The sequence below is a fragment of the Ascaphus truei genome, chromosome 8 (assembly GCF_040206685.1).
Source record: "Ascaphus truei isolate aAscTru1 chromosome 8, aAscTru1.hap1, whole genome shotgun sequence".
Classification (NCBI taxonomy): Eukaryota; Metazoa; Chordata; class Amphibia; order Anura; family Ascaphidae; genus Ascaphus; species Ascaphus truei.
In genome coordinates, this window is record NC_134490.1 from 29,587,892 (window position 1) to 29,610,951 (window position 23,060).

Below are 23,060 nucleotides of genomic sequence, written 5' to 3' on the forward strand. Positions count from 1 at the left end.
AAAGTGCAGGAAATAGCGTGAAGCAGAGAGAAGTGAGTCTCAGTGTTTTTCTGAGAGTCTCTTGTGTTTCTCTGTTGGGGGGCCATGGGGTGAAAAAATGTGGGGGGGGTGAAAAAATGTGGGGGGGGTGATAGAGGATAGGGGATGGAATGAGGAGAGGATGGGGGAGCGAGTATGACTGCATGCATGTTATTTATAAATGATCTGACCATTAAGTCATTTGTTTCTAAATTTCACTCCCAAGTATTCACCAATTTGCACCATTTCATGTTTTATTTCGTAAAAAAAGATTCTGCTCTGTCCCCAGATTTTTTTTTTTTTTTTTACGATATAAAACATGAAATGGTGCAAATTGGTGAATACTTGGGAGTGAAATTTAGAAACAAATGACTTAACGGTCAGATCATTTATAAATATCATACCTCCCAATCGACTTTTCTCAAACACATTGCACCTTTCACCATTGTATCCAGTAGCCACCTAGGTGCGTGTGTGCGTGTGTGCGTGTGTGCGTGTGTGCGTGTGTGTGTGTGTGTGTGTGCAAAAAGGTCCTGAGGCATTTTTTTGTGTGTATGTATATCTAGGAATGGCTGACCCACATGGATCAATAAAGATGTTGATTGTATTAACAGAAATTCGCCATTCCGGTTCTCCCTTCGCATCATTATGGGCTCATTTCTGTTAATTAATAAATATCTTTATGCAAAGACCTGTATGTGCGGCCCGGCCGTTTCTGGCTGCTTCAGACCTTGCCTACTTGCTATGCTCCTGTGTATATGGTATTATTATGGGGGGCACTGCTCTCTGGGCTATCACGGGTAGGGTGGGTGTGCTGGGTGCCTGGCTAATTGTCCAATATCTGTCTGCTCCACTCACACTATAACCAGGAAACCTGCTTTTGTTATGTGCGGTTTGCTAATGCAGTTGACTTTTAGTAGTAAACAGCTATACAAACACTTTGCTGACTACCAGTTGGAAAAGCAGAGAGGAGTAGAGGGCTCTGCACTCACGTGTTTAATATTTCTCTTTCTCCCCCCCCCCCCCCTCCCCCACGTTCCTAAATCCCCATTTCCCCGCAGGTTTTGAGTTCTTCGAGGCCAGCGCCAAAGACAACGTCAACGTGAAACAGACTTTCGAACGTCTGGTGGACATCATCTGCGAAAAGATGTCCGAGAGCTTGGACACCGCAGATTCCGCCGTCGCCGGAGCCAAACAGGGACCCCAGCTCACTGACCAGCAGGCACCCCCACACCAGGACTGTGCCTGCTAAAGGAAATCCTCCCCCCACACCCTAGGAAAATCTCACCACCTCCCCACCACAACCACAACCCCCCCTCCTTTTCTCTTCCTGTAAGGTGGTAGCAGCCCCCTCACTGACCTGAATCCTGCATATTGTTCTGAAGATGATTCTCGTCTGTTACATCCTTTTTAGTTAGAATATATGTAGCAAAAGGAAGAGTTTAAACGGAGTGGTTGACGGAGAAAAAAAAACAAAAGCAAAAAAAAATCGAATATATATTTACTTTCATCTTTGCAGGACTGAGTGGGTATAGCTAAGAAATGCTTGGAGAAATGCAATGTTTTATAACACTGAACTCCTTGTTTTATGTGGAATAAAGAGAGGGTTTAAGGCAGGCTCCAACTCTAAAGGTGTAGTTTCAAGTCAGGCTGCTGGAGCAAAGCCCTCTTAAATATAAGTTTGTTTTTTCTAACATAACGTTCTTATTCAACCTTGAGACATATCACGAACAAGACCGCTTTTTTTAATTTATATATATATCATTAAAAATATACATGGACATCTTTCTGCAGTGCTACATACAGTATCCAAAGGGAAGACAAGTCCCTGTGCAAAGCGAAAGGAATATTGTATTGTAAGAGGACAGTAAATGTGCTGTTTAAATTGAATCCTGGCACTTCACTTCAGAGTCAATGTTCCCATACTTTGTAGGTTGTGGTGGCTTTTAATGGACTAATAGATGGGTGGTACAAGGTTTTCTGGGGCCTACGTTTTGGAGACTGCAGATGTGTCTGATGTTCTTAAAAGGTATCCCAACGCCACAAAGTATCTTCCTCTTGCTGGGACCAATCCGACTGCTGGCTAACTTTTTTAATGGAGTCAAAATGTTGAAAGGTGTGTATGTATATTACACAATGTGATTGAAAGTAGGAAGTTCGAGATTTTCTTCTTTGTCGTCTATCAGGCTGCAATGTGTTGCGGTTCCACTGACCCCACTGGCTTCTGATTCCATAGGAGCGCATTAATCAGGGAGAAAAAAATGGGGATTAGACCCCAGAACTTATGATTAAAAGAAATTTGGTAAATATAATAAGGGTCAAAGGCAATGCTGTAATGAACTGTAAGCATAAATAAGAGCCTAAAGCACCCAATGCACATATGGCTAAGTAACCGGGTAGGGGGTGTATATGGCAGGGAGGGGATAGCCAATTCTACCGGAGTGCTCCCAGTTACAAGAACCCCCTCCCCTACCCCCTGCAACCCCCAACTTTCCCTGGTATACCACAGTGGGTCAATATAAGCTCAAATAATACATTTTCTCACATATAACCGAACAGCAGCTGATTGCCTGGAAGACCGCCGCGTGCTCAAGCCGGGATACAAAGTGCAAGTAAAAGGAGATGAAGGGCGGGCACTGCTAACCTGGTAGTGAAACACTGAACGCAATCTACTAAAAGGTAGGTTTAATTACATCGGACAAAAAACACACAGCTCTCCAAAATAACCAAAGTACCCTGCGTGGTACGAAACTCGTCAAGAGCTGTGTGTTTTTTGTCCGATGTAATTAAACCTACCTTTTTGGAGATTGCGTTCAGTGTTTCAGTACCAGGCTAGCAGTGCCCGCCCTTCACCTCCTTTTAATCTGGGTGAAAGTGTAAAAACGCAAGCTGTCTTGGATTAATATCTCCCTTCTAACAAGGGAATAGTTGAATGTCCGTATTGTATAAGCCAACGTCTTCTTTTTATTTAATGCTATGCACAAAGATGTTGTAGTCAATAACGATTGCTAACCACCATTGCTTATGACTGTTAACAAATGTTAATAGTGCACTTTTCTGAATAGACCTGTGTGTTTTAACAAGGACACAGCCTACTTGTAAAACTAATTACATGTCATCTCTGAGCCCTCTCTCTCTCTCTCTGGAATACACAACTGAATAACTTGTCCCCTAGAATAAATTAATTTTCCAGGCATTTCTATTGAATACCCACTAGAAACCTGTCATTTCTCTGCATGAAAATGAATGTTCTCTAAATCCGTCAGGTTTTTGTTTTTTTCTTTTTTTTGTTGAAACACGATCATGTCGTAACTCTTTCTTCACTTTTTTTTTTCCAGATTATTTATATATATATATTTTATTATACCTTGTTTTCTTGTGTCTGAATCTGCAATCTGTATGTGAGACTTTTAATACTTTATTCAAAATGTCCTGTTTTAATAGAGTGCAGTTCTGGCTTATTGCCACCGGGGGGCAACTTCCTGTAGGTGAGTCCAGTGGCCAGTACCAAGCTGCAGTCATTAAATGTCCTGGCATTAAGAGGTAATAGACTTAGTAATAAATCCTATCCTTAAATAAATATTATTCTATATAAATATGATTATGATCTAGAGTATATAGTTAAAGTCTTATAAGTATATAGCAAATTGTATGTTGAATATCATAGGCTTTTTAAAACTGCATTAATTCAAGTGCTCTGTGAATTTTCGATGCTACTATTTTGTTGAAGTAGGTAGAATAAATAAGTGTGAAGAGGTTCTTTGTTTTAATAAGTCTTTATAAAAAGAGCCAGCTCTTTCTAAACATATTTAAAGGTGCAACCATATATATATCATTTTTATTTTAAACAAATGGAGGCAGTAGTAAACAATATTTATATTTTTCTTAACATATCCTTGCGGTTTATTTTATCAGTAGAAAAATAGAGCCTGTTTAAAATTCACCCTGCAGTTTAAAACTTTAAATGATAGAATGACGGTGGACAGCAGAAATAGGCTTGTTAACTCATTGAGTGCCAGAGTGGTCAGCCACAGTCTTCTGTGCATCCTTTAAAACTGCTATGCCTCTCTTTTCAATATCTTTTTCAGTATTTTTCTGACAGTTTTCCATTGCATTTCGGAGACACCAATTCCTGAATATCAAGATCCTAAGCAAATTTAGCCTGCAGGAATATGTATGTATGTGTGTGTATATGTATGTATATATTTATTATGTGTATGTATACATGCATATATACACACGCTTTGGTGTTCACCATTTTTAAATAAAGAAAAAGGCTGATGCTGTGGGCAACAAGACTGCTTTATGGATTTAACTGTAAGACTTGTGGTGAAGCCGCGCTCGGCGCTTATCTACTAAAAAGCAGTTTTGGAGGGAATCACGGGTTTAAAACAAAAAAAATTAAAAATGGCACCTTTTTAACATAAACCCTATTACTTGATTTTACAAGTTCAGTATATTGTCTCCAGTCTACATTTTCATTATTATTTTCACCTGGTCCTGAGTATATCAGGAGGGCCATGTTACTACTAGGTAGACTTTCCATTCCGTGATGCGAGTGTGTTTGCAGCCGGCTTTGACGTAATAAGGGAGGCACTTAACCCTTCCGTTGCTGGACGGGTCTGCAACGCATTGCACCGCACCCTCTCTGGCAGTGAAAGCGTTGGCCATCTGCGCACTTTGCTTCTCATTTTGCAGCCTAGAGCTGCTCCTCCGTCTCTTGAGACACACACACACACTCGTGTGTTATACATTCTCTTTCCCACCCTTCTCTTTTATCTGTCTGCCTCTGTTTTGGGAGAGGTACTTCAAACTCCGTTAAACCAGGATATCCCAGCTGCAGCACAGGTGGCTCAGTCAAGACTGAGTCACCTGTGCTGAAGCTGGGATATCCTGAAAACCTGACCTGTTGGTGGCCCTTGAGGACTGGAGTTGCCCACCCGTGTTAACCCTGTGCTAATGAGATTTAGTTCGGACCTTAATTTTCCATGTAAATAGCTGTGTGGACACAATGTTAACACACGGAATATAACGTCCGCTCCTGCTTTAGGTAACGTCCCATTATTAGCCCTGATTTAATTAAGCTTTGAGTATCTGGCCCAGTTTCTCTTGTTTTCTTTGTCTCTCTTATCCCTGAATGTTGTGGACTTCCACATATAGGGGGGGAAAAAAAGCGAGATGTTCACCTATTTTTAGATGTATTCTTTATATAGAAAATAACATGTATGCTAACTGTAAAATGTGTGTGGAATTACTGTGTCATATAAGAAACCACCATCGAACTGCTGCTAGCCTATATTATACACTGTAACTTGGATGAACCACGTACAGATCTTTGTAGCTGAAGTCTAATCGCAACGAAGAGGCAAGATATATATATATCTATATCTATATATCACATTATTTATTTACAGACAGCCCGGATGTTGTGCATTATAGGAGCTAGAAAGAGTCCTTGGTTCTAGTTTAACCCCTTCACTGCCAGAGGTGAGTGTAATCAAGGTCAATCTGGAACAGATTTGACGCAAAGAGGGGCATTTGAAACATCCACCTTCTGGGGGTAATTCTATATACTCCATTGGGACTGTAAAATGGTCAGAACAGCCACTTAGGAGTATATAGAATTACATATTTGGTTTCAATGTAACAAGCTATATTGCTCCTTTTTGCCAAGTGTGGAACTGCTTATGATTTTGGCGAATGTGAATAGGAGTTATAGGGAGCGGTTATATGGGGCAGTAGGAGTAGTTAGAGATTATATGCAGTAGGAGAAGTTATAGGGAACAGTTACTTCCCATTTTTTCAGCCATGAGACAAGCAAATAGGGCAGGCCCTGGTTCTCCCCACCCCCCCCCTTCCCCTTACTAGTGTTCTTGTACAAACGGGTGTGCTATTGCACCCTGCTGCCTTCCTCCCTGTAAGGTGCCAGCCTGGCCATAGAATTAGCGAGTGCTTGATGTGTGTCACCTGCGGTGCCACTCTGATAAAATAAATGCACGGACAGTCAGCAGAAAATCAAAGTGTTTGCGTGTGAATCATTTTATTAACCTGACGGGAAAGGGATTAGTGGGCAAGAATGGGGCAATTAAGGGCTAGCAAACTTCAAGGAGGGCAATTAAGTGATTTAGGTATAAGGCTGCTTAACATTTTTATTTTTTATTTTTACACCAGCTCAGCGAAGGCAGGCAACCCCTTTTAATATCCGGCTAGCCAGCAGGTCCCTGTGACATTGAAGGGGTTAAAATGTAGGTGTATTCATTGTTCTGCACTGATTTTGTTGAGCTGTTGGCGACTCTGTTTCTATTAAACAATCTCAGGTTTTTACCTTTCCAGAGGCGATGAGAACTAATTTTGTGCTTGGGGAGGGTGATGTAACGAGATTATGCTGTCATATCCGCCACAGATAATTATGCCTCATTCTTTCACAATGATATACTGGAATTTCTCTTGACATCTGTGTAGGAGGAGCAGCTTTGCGTTGCATCGGAAGCATCAGATAGATGTAACTATATATAGGTGTGGGTGTGCGCGTGCTAGTTATCTTGCATTTGGTATATTTGCGTGTCGGGTGGGGGGGGGGGGGAAATATCAGTGTTTCTCAACCTAGTGTAGCTCAGGCTGGTAAATACATATATAGTGTATATTGCGGAGGTGTGGCATTACGTTTAAAATAACAGTAATTAATAATGTCCCATTAGAACCACTTGTACAAAAACATGAACACCTTCATTGGAGCGAACCTCTATGCGTTACCGGCCTCTCTAGCCGTGAAAGGGATAAATACTCTACTGATAAGGTGCATCAAATATTGGGTGATATTAAAATTGGTTCCACTTGGACAGAAAGCGTGAGGCACTGCAGGAAACTATTGCAAATTACACATTGGTTACAGAAGCTTGTTGTGTTCTGATTAACCAATCACAATGGAATTGAGAACAACCCTCCCTCCCGCTGCATCACTGTTCTGTTTGTTGAGAAATGTGCTGCTTTGAGTTTGTATCAAAACGACTCCAAGTAAGAAGGTAATTGTTCGGATTGCTGCCCCGGTGCTTGGGTGTGTAATATTGTGTGATGTGCTTTTATTTATTTGTGCAAAATGAAGGGAATAGAAAATACAATAATAACCAAACGTAAAAATGTGTGATTGTTCCTTTACTGCCTCCTCTGTATGTTTCCTTCTTTAATTGCCGGCGCCTACACTACACAATGTGGAAACCTCTTCATTTTTTGTGACATTTGATGGAAAACCGTTAAACGCTGTACTGTAAAAGTGTCAAAAGCAGAGTACACATTTCCTAAGTCACTGTATTGAAGAGATGTTGTGGAACAAAATAAATAAATAAAATAAATTGCTGATCACAAGACTGATGTTTGCTGATATTGAAAAGGTTCAGATAAAGGTCCTCAGAGGAGCAGCATGTATGTATATATCTGTATTTATATTGTGACATCTACTGTATGTACATAGCGCTTCACAGCAGTAATACATGTCATATAACACCACAACACATGACGGGAATAAGCGCTTCAGACAAAAGTAACATTAGGAAGGAGACCCTCCCCCGAAGAGCTTACAATCTAAGGAATGCAATTATATTCTTAACACTAGTGTTGTACCGGGTAGTGATTTTGAGGGGGGGAAAAAAAACGGGTAATGGGTACCCGGCCAAAATCAATAGTGCTACCCGGCCGGTACCTGGTTTTTCATTTACCTGCAGGGTGGCGGCGACATCTAGGAACAGCAGCAGAGGTCCTGTGGTGGTGGCAGCATCGGAAGTGTCTTCAGCCGGCGTGGGAGAGCAGGAATCCATTACACAGCACCGCAGCAGGTAAGCAGTGTGTGTGCCGCCGGGGAACCATGTAACCGGAGCGTTCCTATTGGACAGCCGTCTGTCCAATAGGAACGCTCCTGCTCCGGTCACATGGTTACACACACACACCCCTTCCCTCCCCCCCCCCCCCTTACCTGCTGCGGTACTGTGGAATGGATTCCTGCTGTCCCACGCCAGCTGAAGACACTTCCGATGCTGCCACCACCACATGACCGCTGCTGCTGTTCCTAGATGTCGCCCATTGCTGGCAGAAAGGTAAGTAATAAGATTATTTTCAGGAACCCTGACATTACCCGGCGCCGGGCCCACTTCTCAGTTGCCGGGTCTGGGTAGCTGGAAATGTGCCATGTCCGGGTAGCTAGAAATGTACCGGGTACTCAGTACACCTCTACTTAACATCTGAAAACAATGCCTGTTTCATAATGTAGAACAGAAGAACAGGTTTGCAGATGTTGAGGAAGAAGTCTTAGCGAAGGGGTTGCCAACTCCAGTCCTCAAGAGCCACCAACAGGTCAGGTTTTCAGGATACCCCTGCTTCATGCACAGATGGTGCCGTCTTGGACTGAGCCACTGATTGAACCACCTGTGCTGAAGCAGGGATAGCCTTTAAACTTGACCTGTTAAAGACAGGGGTTAATAACTCCAGTCCTCAACTGTGTACATTGTAATTTGCTTGTTATATCCTTAACAGCATGCTTGGTTTTGAAATAGCCCTTTATACCACCATGAAAGTGAATGAGTGATGTTCTATATTCAGGCAACTAGTCCATATGCTAACACGTGAGTAACGACACAGCTAATGCATGAAGTGTATAGACGTCGACTCATTGATTGTAGTGAGGGGGCAAGTTGGTGTACAAAGGATACCCATTCATTCAATACCAAAGGGGCCCCCCATTAGATACATTTGTTATTGCTAAATGGTTTAATGAAGAGCCAATTGTTACATGGGTTTTTTTCTCTCTCAATTTTTTTGACAGAAGGGGAAGCAGGGGCAATATGAAGAGGCAGGTCGTTTCTGAGCTGACACATCCCAATAGATTTGCCATGTTGAGTGAAGATATTGGGAATGTCGGGGCAGAAATGGCAAGGCTGGGGGAGCCTAATTCCTCTAGCAGCCAGGGGAATAGTTCCTCCAGCACAGTGGGGACTCAGGATGCTCAGATACAAAGAAAGATTGTGGTGGTAGAGCACTCTATTATTAGGAAGGTAGATAGGGCAATCTGTTGCCGGGACCGCATGAACCGAACAGTTTGTTGTCTCCCGGGTGCTCGGGTTCGGCACATTGTTGGGGGGGGGGGCGGGGGGCTGGGATTGATCCGGCAGTCTTGGTAAACGTTGGCACCAATGACAAAGTTAGAGAAAGATGGAGGGTCCAAAAAAACGATTACAGGGATCTAGGCCAAAAGCTTAAGGCAAGGACCTCCAAGGTAGTATTTTCTGAAATACTACCAGTGCCATGCGCTGCCGCAGGGAGACAGTCAGATCAGGGAGGTTAATGCATGGCTAAGAAAGTGGTGCAGGAAGGAGAGGTTTGGGTTTTTAGAGCACTGACTCCTTTTCTGAGAGGTGCCATCCATATTCTAGGGATGGATTGCACCTCAATGAAGAGGGATTTTCTGTGCTAGGGGGGAGAATATTAAAAAGGTTGGAGATTTTAAACTAGGATAGAGGGGGGAGGGGAATGAAACAGATAACGAACTAAATGGAATAGAGGAGGATACAAGGTGGTATAGAGGTAGAATGGGGGCAAGTGCGAGTTTGACAAGCAGTGAGACACCCATAGTAAAAACAGATAATACTAGAAAACTTCTAAAGACTAAACCAAGTGGGCGCAGAAAGGAAGGAGCAGATAATATAATAGTATAGGCTGAAAAAAAAACTTGGGTTTCTTGCATTAGCAAGCATGCATTTGACAGATAAAATGGGGGAGCTTGAATTAATAGCTGCAAGGGAGCAGTATGATATCATAGGCATTACTGAAACATGATGGTATGAAACTCATGACTTGACAATTAATTTAGAGGGTTATTCTCTTTCTCGAAAGGATCGAACAAATAGAAGGGGAGGTGGAGTATGTTTATATGTTAAACCGGTCTAAAACCTATTATAAGGGATGATGTCTATGAAGGGAATGATGAAAATGTAGAGATTTTGTGGATAGAAATTAGCAGTGGAGGTAAAAGTATAAAGAAAATGTTTGTGGGAATATGCTATAAACCACCAAATATCTGTGAGATTGAGGAAGCTAAAATACTTTTGCAAATGGAGAAGGCATCAAAACTGGGTCATGTTTGTATAACGGGGGTTTTTAATTATCCAGACATAGACTGGGGCAATGAGATTAGCATTACAACAAAAGGAAACAGGTTTTTGGGGGTGCTTAAAGCCAATTATATGATCCAAATTATTCAGGAACCAACCAGGAGAGGGGCAGTTCTGGATTTGGTCATATCAAACCATGTAGAAGTAATAACAAATATTCAAGTCCTGGAACATTTGGGTAACAGTGATCATAACATGGTCTCAATTGAAATAAATTATTCAAAAAAAACCAGATTACTTGGGTTCAACAAAGACCATAAACTTTAGAAAGGCAGATTTTAATAAACTGAGGTCTAATCTACAAGTAATACACTTGGATGATGTTTTTGCAGGGAAAAATGTAGAAGATAAATGGGCAGTCTTGAAAACATTGTTAGAAAAGCACACTTATCAGTGTATACCCTTGGGTAATAAGTATAAAAGAAATAAGTAAAAACCAATGTGGCTAAATAAACAGGTAGGGGAAGAAATGGACAAGAAGAGGAAGGCGTTTAGATTTTTTAAGTCAGAAGGGACGGAGACATCGTATCAGAATTATAAGGAATGTAACAAAAATTGCAAAAAGGGCAATCAAATTAGCAAAAATGGATAATGAAAAAAGGATTGCAATAGAAAGTAAGGTCAACCCTAAAAGGTTCTTTAAGTACCTTAATAACAAAAAAAATGAGAAAAGAAAATATAGGACCCTTTCAGTGTGAGATGGGTAGGCAGATTATTGGAGATAAGGAAAAAGCAGAGGTATTAAACAAATTATTTGCCTCTGTGTTTACTAGGGAAGAATCAAGTTCAATAGTAGTGCCGCAGGAGGAAGCCACAACCTCCATATTAATGAACAATTGGTTAACTGAGGAAGAAGTTCATAAGCGACTTGAGATTTGGGCACTTGCTTCGCACTTTCCTATGCGAATCTTTTCATGGGTTGGTGGGCAGCGACCCACGTGTTTGGAGATAGTAACCCCTTTCGGCACCACATACACTTCTACCGCCGCTTCATTGATGACTTATTGATCATCTGGAGTGGGACGGTGGAGGAATTGAAATTGTTTATTAACTTTATCAATATTAACACATTTAATTTACACTTTACATCACATCATCACTCCACTCCACTTTTATACATTACCTTGATTTGAAACTTTATGTAGGTTTGGATCAACGGATTCATACTGACATCTTCCGCAAGGATAATGCAAAAAATACCTTGCTACATGCAGGCAGTGCACATAGCCGTAGCCTCATTAAAGGGATACCTTATGGGCAATTCATACGTCTAAGGAGGAATTGCTCAAATTTAGAAGATTTCCATAAAAGATCAATTGAGTTAACCAACCGTTTCCTTGCTAGAGGATACAACAAAACCAATTTACAAGAAGCATATCAAAATGCCCTTCAACAGAATAGAGAAGGGATGATATGCAGATCAATAGAACAAGCCAGCAAGAGACACTCTGGTAGTAACATCTCTAGAGAGACAACTAATACAAACATTGATACCCCATATTTCATCACGAAATATAGTAGGCAAGCAGAAGCGATTCGAAACATTGTAAATCAACACTGGTCTATATTAACCATTGACCCCTTACTTAGAAGCATTACCACCACTAGACCTAGATTTGTCTTTCAGAGATCACAAACAATAGGAAATATAGTAGCTCCTAGTGTAATCAAAAAAAATATCAATTACAAAAAAATAATTTTTCCCAAGATTAACGGGATGTTTTGCATGTGGGCGCTGTAAAATTTGCAAATATGTCACTAAATCTGCAGTTTTTACGAACATTGACAATACTAGATCTTATAATATTTCCATGTTCATAAATTGCAGAACAGAGTTTGTGATCTACATGCTGACTTGCGGTTGTCACAAGAAATATATAGGTCTAACGACACGCATGTTCAAACTTAGGATTCTGGAACATATGCGACTAATCCTTTAAAAAGATCAGATACATCCTGTATCAAAACATTTTAGTGTATGCCAAGATGGGTCTCTCACTAACTTTAGATGCATAGCCATCGAACAAGTTCCCATACATTATAGAGGCGGAAATAGAATTACCACACTTTACCGTAGGGAGGCCCACTGGATTTTTATACTTGATACACTAATTCCAAAAGGGTTGAATACAGAATGGGATCTTAAATATTTTCTTTAAAATGTTTACTACTTAAGAACGCTAATATATTAAATCCCAAACTGTTTAATCATGTTAATATGTGGTTTCATCTTTCAACATCTGTTTTTGTTAGTAACATCATCGGGTAATCCTGTGTTTCATTTCAATGTTATTCATGATGATGAGATAATAATGGACAAATTAGCTCATTTACATTGATATCATATGTTTGACACGATTATCCCCTGTTATTTATTTATCCCATCCAGCCCCCCTTTGTTCATTGATTATGCCATGTCTCTTTATAACCCTTATCACCATTGTATTTTAATTTAATATATAGTGAACCTTAAGATACATGCACTGCATTTTTTATCCCTTTAAATGATTGTGTGAATTTATTCGTCTTTTAATTATTTTGGACTGTTAGATAATGTTTTGCATTTATCTTGTAACATCTTACAAAGATCATATATCTCTATCATCAGGTATACAAGGTGTTAAAGTTTGTTAATTAATATTATGTTGATCAACTCCAGCTGCGTGTTAATTGTACAGGAGGGGCTATATATATGAGATCTACTCACAGTACCCATTATCCCCCTTGAGAAAGGGCTCTAAGGAGCCTGAAACGCGTAGGGTTGTATGTACTAGTCTTTTGTTTGTCCTCATTTTCATTTTTATGTAGGCTTGATAAACTTTTTTAGCCCTCCATTCGGTGAGCTGATGGTGCATTTTTTGGACGCTAGCGAATCTTTATTCCAATCCATATCCACTACGTTGTTGCTGCTCGATTGGTCTGACGCGCTGAGGATCAGAGGGTACGTGGGTGTCGGCGCTCACTATATTCTCCCCCGTGAAACCACACGTCTGTAAGGTAGAGGAACGTTTACCGGCACTCGGGAACTCCGCGCTGGGGGTGAGAGAAGGTGCAGCTGACTGCTAAGACGACTACGTCCACACTGCCAGCAAGACAGCGGATTACAGAAGCAGGAGTGCTACAGGAGGGATCCATAGAGGTACCTATATTGTCTCTCTATTTTGCAAGGATCTCAGGTAGCGGTTTCCATTGGAGCTCCTCTTTATTCTGCATGCTGTCCTCAAAGACTTTTCCACCCACTGTTATATTATTTTACACACACGTTTTGACTTCCCCTCGTTGCTTACCTCAGTTGTCCACTTCATTATTGCATTACTTTTTGGAAATCCCTGTTTTAGAGCTTTGAGTAACTCCACCATTGACCATCAATAGTAGTGCCGCAGAAGGAAGCCACAAGCTCCATATTAATGAACAATTGGTTAACTGAGGAAGAAGTTCATAAGCGACTTGAAAAAATTAAAGTAAATAAGGCACCTGGCCCCAATGGCATACATCCAAGAGTTCTCAAGGAGTTAAGCTCAGTAACAGCCAAACCATTATATTTAATATTCAAGGAATCCATTTCCACAGGCTCAGTACCACAAGATTGGCATAAAGCAGATGTGGTGCCTATATTTAAAAAGGGAGCTAGGTCACAACCAGGAAATTACAGACCTGTAAGCCTGACTTCAATAGTGGGGAAACTACTTGAAGGTTTAATACGGGATAATATTCAGGAATACCTAATGGAAAACAAAATTATTAGTAATAGTCAGCATGGATTTATGAAGGATAGGTCATGCCAAACTAACCTTGTTTGTTTCTTTGAGGAGGTAAGTAGGAATTTAGACCAGGGTAATGCAGTTGATGTGGTCTACTTAGATATTGCAAAGGCTTTTGATACGGTTTCACACGAGGTTGGTGTACAAAATAAAGAAAATTGGACTCAGTAATAATATATGCACCTGGATTGAAAACTGGTTAAAGGACAGACAACAAAGGGTTGTCATAAATGGAACTTTTTCAGGTTGGGCTAAAGTCGTGAGTGGAGTACCTATGGGATCGGTACTGGGACCACTGCTTTTTAACTTGTTTATTAATGACCTTGGGGTTGGGATCGAGAGCAAAGTCTCCATCTTTGCTGATGATACTAAATTGTGTATGGTAATAGAATCAGAGCAGGATGTAATTTCTCTTCGGAAGGACTTGGAGAGACTGGAAACGTGGGCAGGTAAATTGCAGATGAGGTTTAACACAGATAAATGTAAGGTTATGCATTTGGGATGCAAGAATAAAAAGGCGACTTACAAATTAAATGGAGCTATATTGAGGGAATCCTTGATGGAGAAGGCTTTAGGAGTGCTTGTAGACAGCAGGCTTAGCAATAGTGCCCAAAGTCATGTTGTAGCTGCAAAGGCAAACAAGATCTTATCTTGCATCAAACGGGCAATGGATGGAAGGTAAGTAAACATAATTATGCCCCTTTATAAAGCATTAGTAAGACCACACCTTGAATATGGAGTACAATTTTGGGCACCAATCCTAAGAAAAGATATTATGGAACTAGAGAGGGTGCAGAGAAAAGCCACCAAATTAATAAAGGGGGTGGACAATCTAACTTATGAGGAGAGGCTAGCTAAATTAGATTTATTTACATTAGAAAAGAGGCGTCTGAGAGGATATGATAACTATATACAAATATATTTGGGAACAGTACAAGAAGCTTTCAAAAGAACTATTCATCCCAAGGGCAGTACAAAGGACTCGGGGTCATTCCTTAAAGTTGGAGGAAAGGAGATTTCACCAGCAACAAAAGAAAGGGTTCTTTACAGTAAGGGCAGTTAAAATGTGGAATTCATTACCCATTGAGACTGTGATGGCAGATGCAATAGATTTGTTCAAAAAAAAGTTGGGCATCTTTTTAGATGGGAAAGGTATACAGGGATATACCAAATAAGTATACATGGGAAGGATGTTGATCCAGGGATTAATCCGATTGCCAATTCTTGGAGTCCGGAAGGAATTTATTTTTCCCCTTATGAGATATCATTGGATGATATGTCACTGGGGTTTTTTGTTTGCCTTCCTCTGGATCAATAAGTAAGTATAGATATAGGATAATGTATCTGTTTAAATTTAGCATAGGTTGAACTTGATGGACGTACGTCTTTTTTCAACCTCATCTACTATGTAACTATGTCATTTAATAAAATAATTAACTGTAATTAAAAAAAAAAAAAAAAACTTAATAGCAGCAATAGTATTTTTAGGAAGGTACGATTATGGAGCTGGGGTTCCCCAAATGCTTAGGGATGCCATTGTTTTTGATAGAAGGATGAAAAACACTACTTTCATTGCAGAACGATGGTGCTAATTGAATCTGCCCCAGCGGTTCACTCCATTCCATTCTACAGCAAAGTTGTCTGCAGAACAGCAAATGAGTACAAAGATGGTGCAGGTTCTTGTATTCAGGTGCCAGGCATAGGTGTATAATGATATACGTGCATGTGCCAAAACAAAAGTCCTACAGTGAGCGCTTTATTACATTAGAGCAGGGGGCGCAAACCTTTTTTCCCTGCGCCCCCCTGCCGCATGTCCTCTCTGCGCGCCCCCCTCGCTCCTCCTTACCTTGATTCCCGGCATCTGGGCGTCATGCCGCTGCCGCTGAAGGTAAGCACTACATTTAATTTAAAAAGTCTCTGGGTTGGCATTCAGTAGAAGGTGGCAACCGTGGTAACAGCTGATGCCAGTGAGCTAATAAGCCGGTGAAAACTCGGCAAAAAACACCAAGGGAAGCTTTAGTTCCTGCAAGTTTTACCTACATAAATAGTCCTGGTACTGGTCCACCTGCATTAAATTCTTCCATTTATTGGCTTTGCCAGGGCTGTGGGGCCACTTAGCAGCTATTCAGAGACACTCGGGTTTTCAGCAGATGCTGGAGTCTGTAACACAAAGATATAAAAGCAGCTCAGCATGTCGGATCTTTCATTTTGCTCTTATGGTTCAATTGGAAATAAATAACTTTTAGTGGTTACCCTAAAAATGCACAGCGGAAAAGCGTCTCCCTGTTCCACTCACAGGGCCCAATCGGAAGAGGAGTGTGCTTTACAGCTCAACACGACATCACAAAGACTGAGGATCTAGGGCAGACATCCAGTCTTCAAGGGCCACCAACAGGTCTGGTTGTCAGGATCTCTCCGCTTCAGCACAGGTGTTGCAGTCTTCGATTGAGCCACCCTTGACTTGTCGGCCCTCGAAGACTGGCGTTGCCCACCCGAGCTAGAGGGAATCCAACCTCTCCCCATGACTCATTCATTACGCTGCTGTGAAGCGGTCTACCCCACAATGGAGATTTTAGTCCCATTTATTGGAAAAGAGCTGGTCTCTTCTCCAGCACTGGGAAAAGGCATCACAGCCTATTGAATAGGAGCCTGTTATAAAGAGTTGAGAATCACATGCAGGTGTGTATCCCGTAACCTCTTTCGCTGCCAGGTGGACAGGTGACGCAAATCCCCACTGGCAGCAAAAAGGGTTAAACATGTTACTGCCATTGGTTCATTTTGGTCTTGGCAGGGGGCGCACCTTGGTATCGCTCCGTGACAGAGGAGGCGCTGCAATGCATTCTTATATGCTGCCTCGATGTACGAACACAGCACCAGATCGGGTAACTCACCCTGTGTTTAAGGTAGGAGAGATAGGTGTCCCATCCCAGCGTGACGACACTGACATATATCACTCGGTACTTGGGGGGAAGGAAGTAAAAATTGATCATCTGAGCGGGCGGCCACACGCACCAGTCAGCCTGTGGAGGAGAGAGCCATCATTACACCGGCTTTTACACCCCCCCACCCCTCTCCCGCAACCACCGGATTCCTCTGTCCCGTCACTACCCACCTTATACATCTCCCAAAACTTGTCCCGAAATTCCCTCCAGCTCCTCTGCATGCCTTGTCCTTCCATGTAGCCCATCCCTGCGGACAGAGGGAGAATGGTCAGGGGGAGGCCTGTGAAACACGTTTCATATCTTGGCCTTTAAACAGTGGTGTAATTACACCGCAAGAGGCCACCCGGGCAATGTCGTGATGTGCGTGTTGTCATAGCAACGTGTCGCCATGACACTGCGACGTTGATGGAGGGCTGCTCTGTTACAGGGGTCCCGCTCTCTCCCCTGGTAATTCAGTCTCAATGCTGTGGGGAAGAGCGCAGGCCTCTAACCGCTGGAGGGTGGGGGGGTTTCATCGAATCCGGAGGTAGGGTCCCGACTCCCTTCAGGCCCCCCTCTCCCAAGTTGGGGCCCCTGCGACGTTCCTGGACGGTATTTACGCCACTGCTTTTTAACAGGTGGTGTCGCGTTGCTGATGTTGCCTGTGTTGCCTCTCCTTGGGCAAGTCACTTTATCTCCCTGTGCCTCAGGCACCAAAAAGGAGATCGTAAGCTCTTCGGGGCAGCGTCTTGTGCCAGCAAGATTCTCTGTACAGCGCTGCGTACATGGTCAGCACTTATATAAGAAAAATGATTATGAAATACTAATCTGATTAATTACAATGTCGATCTATGGTTCTAAATTGGACTGAATCTTTCAAATTATTGCCAAAAAGAAACAATTGATCTTGCTTGTTTTTCCCCCCAAATACAAAGAGACAGAAATAGAGAAAAACACTACAATCCGTATTCAATATAGTGTGAAGCCACTTCTCTGTGCCGGAAAACAGAACGATAGAATAGTGATATCGTGATTAAAAAAAAAAGGCAATATTAACGGAGTCCTTTTTTTTTTTATATCACGATATTGCTATTAGTCAGCCTTGGTTTTAGGACAGTGAGTGACATGCAGTTGAATACACAGTTGTTTTATTATATTTTCAAATGTGATTTATCTAAAAATACATTTAACTGGTGATAAATGTTAAAACAAAATGTAACGTCTACATCAGGGGTTCTTAACTTCAGTCCACAGGACCTCCCAACAGGTCAGGCTTTCAGGATATTCCAGCTTGATCACAGGTGGCTCAGTCGAAGATTGAGCCACCCGTACTGAAGCAGGGATATCCTGAAAGCCTGACCTGTAGGGGGGGTCTTGGGGACTGGAGTTGAGCGCCCCTGGTCTACATTATTATTTTGTTTTTACATTAGGAAAACTTTTTTCTTTTTCAAATTAGAGCTGTTAAAAGGGGTCTTGTTTTCCTTACTGACCAGATCTATTGTCAGTGTTCGACAAACCTATACATTTGCTCGCCCCGGGCGAGTGGATTTAACATCGTGGCGAGCTCCTATTGGCCCAAGCAGCACACGTGTGGTACTAGGTGGCGAGTAGATTTTTGGGTGATTTGTTAACCACTGTCTATTGTGATAAATATCATCCCCACCCACCATTTATTTTGTGTGGGGGACTGAGCGCCTGAATAATTCCGTTATCTCTATGGCTTTTTAATCCATTTGCCGTGGAGCCGTCTTCCCTTGCTGGAGAAGATTTTTGGCCCATTCCTTGGACGACACGGCATGTTGAACAGGGGTCTGAAATCTTACCTAAGAAATACATGGCGCTCATGGTGGGGGCATCCAGAATTTGCTCTGTTAGCACTTTCTTCAGGACTACTCGGACGCCTGTCCCTGGGAATCTGCGATCCAGCCAGATGTACCAGTAATGCTCCAAGGGACCCATACAACAGCCAGTAGCGAACATCCGGCCTGTGTGTGAATAGCCAAGAAAATAGAGTGTAAGCTCAATAGAACAGTGATTCGTTGAGCAATGAGGGTCCCACCAGGGAACAAAGTAAATGGGTTAGAAAATAGAAATTGTAACACTACTTTTTCAATGCAACTGTTTATTTTTCAGTACAATGAATGACAACAACCACTCCGATACACACACAGTGGCAAACACAGAGCACACTGAAAGATATATTCACACACACACAGATGTGGCACGATTCAAGTTTCGCCGTGCGGCACTTAGGCCGCGGTCCACCCGCTCCAAGTGCAGCAGTAACTGCGGCCAAGCACGATCACATCCCAGCAGTGTGAATTTCCCAGAAGGATTAACCCAGCGGGAGTTCCTGCTTCTGAATGGGACTCCCACTGCGTTAATCTTTCCGGCCCGCCACCAGTCTGTAAGAGCTGCGCCGTGAGATCAGAGAGAAGCAGTCTCTCTCTCTGTGTCTCCCCGCGCCGCTCTTACAGCAGAGAGATCAGAGAGAAGCAGTCTCTCTCTCTGTGTCTCCCCGCGACGCTCTTACAGCAGAGAGATCAGAGAGAAGCAGTCTCTCTCTCTGTGTCTCCCCGCGACGCTCTTACAGCAGAGAGATCAGAGAGAAGCAGTCTCTCTCTCTGTGTCTCCCCGCGACGCTCTTACAGCAGAGAGAAGCAGTCTCTCTCTCTGTGTCTCCCCGCGACGCTCTTACAGCAGAGAGAAGCAGTCTCTCTCTCTGTGTCTCCCCGCGACGCTCTTACAGCAGATCGCAATATTTCATTTATTATTTTTAGTACACAGTATTCGAGCAGGGGCTCTCAGGAGCTGGACTGCGTTCATTTTGTGTCTGGGGACCCCCTGCTTCCAGAGATACAGGCCTCCGTATGGGGTGCCGGTATTTTGGGGATATTTAAATCTCGCGGTCACGTGGGCCATGACGTGGGAGATTTAAACTTTCAGGAGATACCGGCACCCCATAAGGAGGCCTCTACCTCGGGGGGGAGCAGGGGGTCCCCGGGCCTGAAATGAATGCAGTCCAGCTCCCGAGAGCCCCTGCTCCAATACGGCATACTAAAAATAATAATAAAAATAGTGCGATCTGCTGTAAGAGCTGTGCAGGGAGACAGAGAGAGAGACTGCTTCTCTCTGATCTCTCTGCTGTAAGAGCTGCGCAGGGAGACAGAGAGAGAGACTGCTTCTCTCTGATCTCTCTGCACAGCTCTTTGGCTGCTTGCGGCCCGGTAGGATTAACGCAGCGGGAGTCCCATTCAGAAGCAGGAACACCCGCTGAATTAATCCATTCAGGGCAGCCAGCATTACTGGGCTTTTGGGCGCGGGGGACTGCGTGCGGGCCGCGGTCGGGCTTCGTTCATCAGCAGTTTCCTTGCACCCAAATGGAACGTAAATAGCTCAGCAACTGTACTAGTACGTAGTGAAGACTGACTCGCATATATACACTGATTGAGCAGACAGAAACAAACACACACACTACTACAGAACATATTAACTTAGACACGCACTCTCCCCCCCCCCTCCCCATTGACTTGGATACACACATACTGATAGAGCAGACTGAAACATACACACACACACACAGACTGACTCAGATACACATACCGATATACAAAGAGCAGACCGATTCAGATACACACAGAACAGATTAAATCAGATGCATACGTATATACACAGCAGACTGACTGACTCAGACAGACACACAAACACCTATGGTAGATTCCCCCATTCTCCTGAATCTGCCCAAGATTTCTGGGAGTCTCCTTGTCATTTTAGGAGACCAGGCCAGTTTGGACCTTGAGGACCCACATGGATTTGTCTGGGCACTCAGTTGGTCAGCCCAGATCCATTGGTGGTTACCTGTCCGCAGCCAGTTTCGCTTCCTTTCTGGGTCTTTCCTGACCTCCCGTGTCTGTTGGATGGTGTCCCCTATGGCCAGCAATATTCCTGAGCTCACAGTGTTGATGATCAGCAGGGACCGGCCCTGAAACAAGTTTCTCCAGCAGCCTCCGAAACGGGACAGCAAAGTGTTACCCTGGGGAAACATCCTGTCCACAAGGCTGAAGCAAGTGGCAGTAGAGAGGCATTGATGGGACAACCCAACACTGGATATTCACCTGAAGAGAGGAGGGAATTACTGTTAGACAAGCTCAATGGGAGCGAGGAGGGAGGGAGGCGTACGGGCGAGGAGGGAGGGAGGAGTACGGGGGAGGTGGGAGGGAGGGCCGTACGGGCGAGGTGGGAGGGTATACGGGCGAGGCTGTAGTAGGGCGTTTGGGAGAGGCAGAAGGGGGGGGGCAGAATGGGGAAAGGGCAAGGAGAGAGGGTATTAGAGTGGAAAAGGTGAGGGGGGTATGGGAGAGGAAGGCAGTGTAGTGTTATAACACGGGAGTGAGTAACTGCACATATTTTATAGGTGTTAACCTTTTCTTTGCAAGAGGAACATGCAACGCATTGTAGAGCAATATATTAACATGCAGAGCAATACTATGCTGGTCCGTGTGGTAGAGAAGGGGTTAACGGTACCATCTCACAAATTTAGCGACTGACCCCAAATGCCAGCACAATGCTGATACTGTTACACACAGACACATCAATACCCGATCTAATTATATTTATATATATATAAACCATAATACTGAGTTAAGTTATGGTGAGTAAAAAAAGTGACAAAAACCCTCCACAGGAAAGCAATAATGGGGAAAGGCGGGGTTGCAGACCTGCCTAAGACATGCAGATGAGCATACAGCTATATGTGCATATATATATATATATATATATATATATACACACATGCAAATGAGCACACCATATCATCTTTTGACTGAAATCCATTTTTACATTGTCGCCTTTTTCATCTACCATAACTTAAAATGTGTATGGTAAATCCTATAGCCTTCAAATTTGCAAAGCCAGTACAACCAACCTCACACTGATAAGGTCAAAACATGTCATAAACATAAAGGTCAAAACATGTATGTGAGTGGTTTCTCTGGCTTTGCATCTGATTCCCATGCTGTGCTTAAAAGGTTTGTTAACAGCGAGCATTAGCGTATAAGGGTTCCATGTAAAAATGGATTTCAGGCAAAAGGTGACACTGCTCATTTGCATGTCATTTCCCAGAATCCCTTGTGCAATGGCAGCACTGTATGCTAAGTGATAATGGTGAAAGGCAGGGTTTCAGACCTGTCTAACACATGTGAATGTGCTCACAAGTGATCTTTTTATTTGCTATATGCTAACGGTGGAGGTTTCTTGTCGCCTTTTTCACCCACCATAACTTAAAATGTGTATGGTATATATATAAAATGATATACACACCAACATATAGACCCACACACCAACATAAAGACCCACACACGCGCACTTACTGCTCACATTCAAGTCCGAATGATTTAAAAATATATATTGCTTGATGTTTATTTTTTTTAAACACGTCAATTACCAGAACAGGTCAATTTGTTTTAAGTGGGACTGCAGCGTGATGGCTATCAGACCACTCATGCTATTGAGCGCGACTGAACGACGCAGTGCGTTGCAGAGTCCCCCTGACAGTGAAGTGATGCATTGACCTTGTGGGACACAGTCACTGGGACAGGGTTCATGGGGTTAAACCTTCTAGTGCTAAATCTGCCCAAGAGCATGTACAACATTACTATAGGCCAGGCCAGCTGGGCAGAGTGTAAACAAGAATAAGCGCAAATGACTTCACGTGTATCAACTATATATTATCCTTGGAGATACTATTTTATAACTCTGTTGCACTATTTGTATTTTCTCTGTGTTTATTTTCATGCATAACCCCAGGAGGATTTGCACCCTATTCCATGTACGCTTTTTAACAGGGTTGCCACCTTCGACTGACGGCCAACCTGGAGTTTTTTTTGTTTTTTTTAAATGACAGTGTTGCCATGACAATGGGACACCATGTACCGTCACATGGCGTCAAGTTGCCATGACAACGTGGCACCACATGACGTTGTGACATCATGTGGCGTCTCATTGTCATGGCAACGGGCATCACGTGATGCTGTGACGTTCCCGTTGGCATGGCAACGCAGCACCATTTGATGCCGCGCAGCCATATTGACAGTTGTCACCCTGCTGTTGGAGGGACAGATATGAAATATGGTATCCTTTCTGACAGAAAGGGACAGAAGAGAGAGACTGTGGGTATTTATTTTAGTGTTTCCCTGCAGTGGGAG

At 42.9% G+C, this 23,060-nt stretch overlaps 2 protein-coding genes across 5 annotated transcripts in view; one reads left to right on the plus strand and one right to left on the minus strand.

Annotated features, from left to right (window-relative positions):
• Positions 1-2,558, plus strand: part of RAB3A (RAB3A, member RAS oncogene family) — a 41,278-nt gene extending 38,720 nt beyond the window's left edge. For both annotated transcript variants that reach the window (XM_075611058.1, XM_075611059.1), the window contains exon 5: positions 1,080-2,558. In XM_075611058.1, coding sequence (XP_075467173.1) covers positions 1,080-1,270 — 191 coding nt within the window. In that variant the 3' untranslated portion in view covers positions 1,271-2,558. The remainder of the gene's footprint in view (positions 1-1,079) is intronic.
• The window catches only part of LOC142501308 (mpv17-like protein 2), a 49,227-nt gene that overhangs the window by 25,061 nt on the left and 1,106 nt on the right, over positions 1-23,060 (minus strand). For 2 of the 3 annotated variants that reach the window (XM_075611062.1, XM_075611060.1), the window contains exons 2-6: positions 20,716-20,972; positions 18,681-18,842; positions 17,049-17,125; positions 16,828-16,956; positions 15,603-16,096 (exon numbers count right to left, since the gene is read on the minus strand). In XM_075611062.1, the coding sequence (XP_075467177.1) occupies positions 16,058-16,096; positions 16,828-16,956; positions 17,049-17,125; positions 18,681-18,842; positions 20,716-20,902 (594 nt within the window). In that variant the 5' untranslated portion in view covers positions 20,903-20,972 and the 3' untranslated portion in view covers positions 15,603-16,057. Of the gene's footprint in view, positions 1-15,602; positions 16,097-16,827; positions 16,957-17,048; positions 17,126-18,680; positions 18,843-20,715; positions 20,973-23,060 lie in introns of those variants that run through there. The other variant, XR_012803464.1, reaches the window with a different exon arrangement.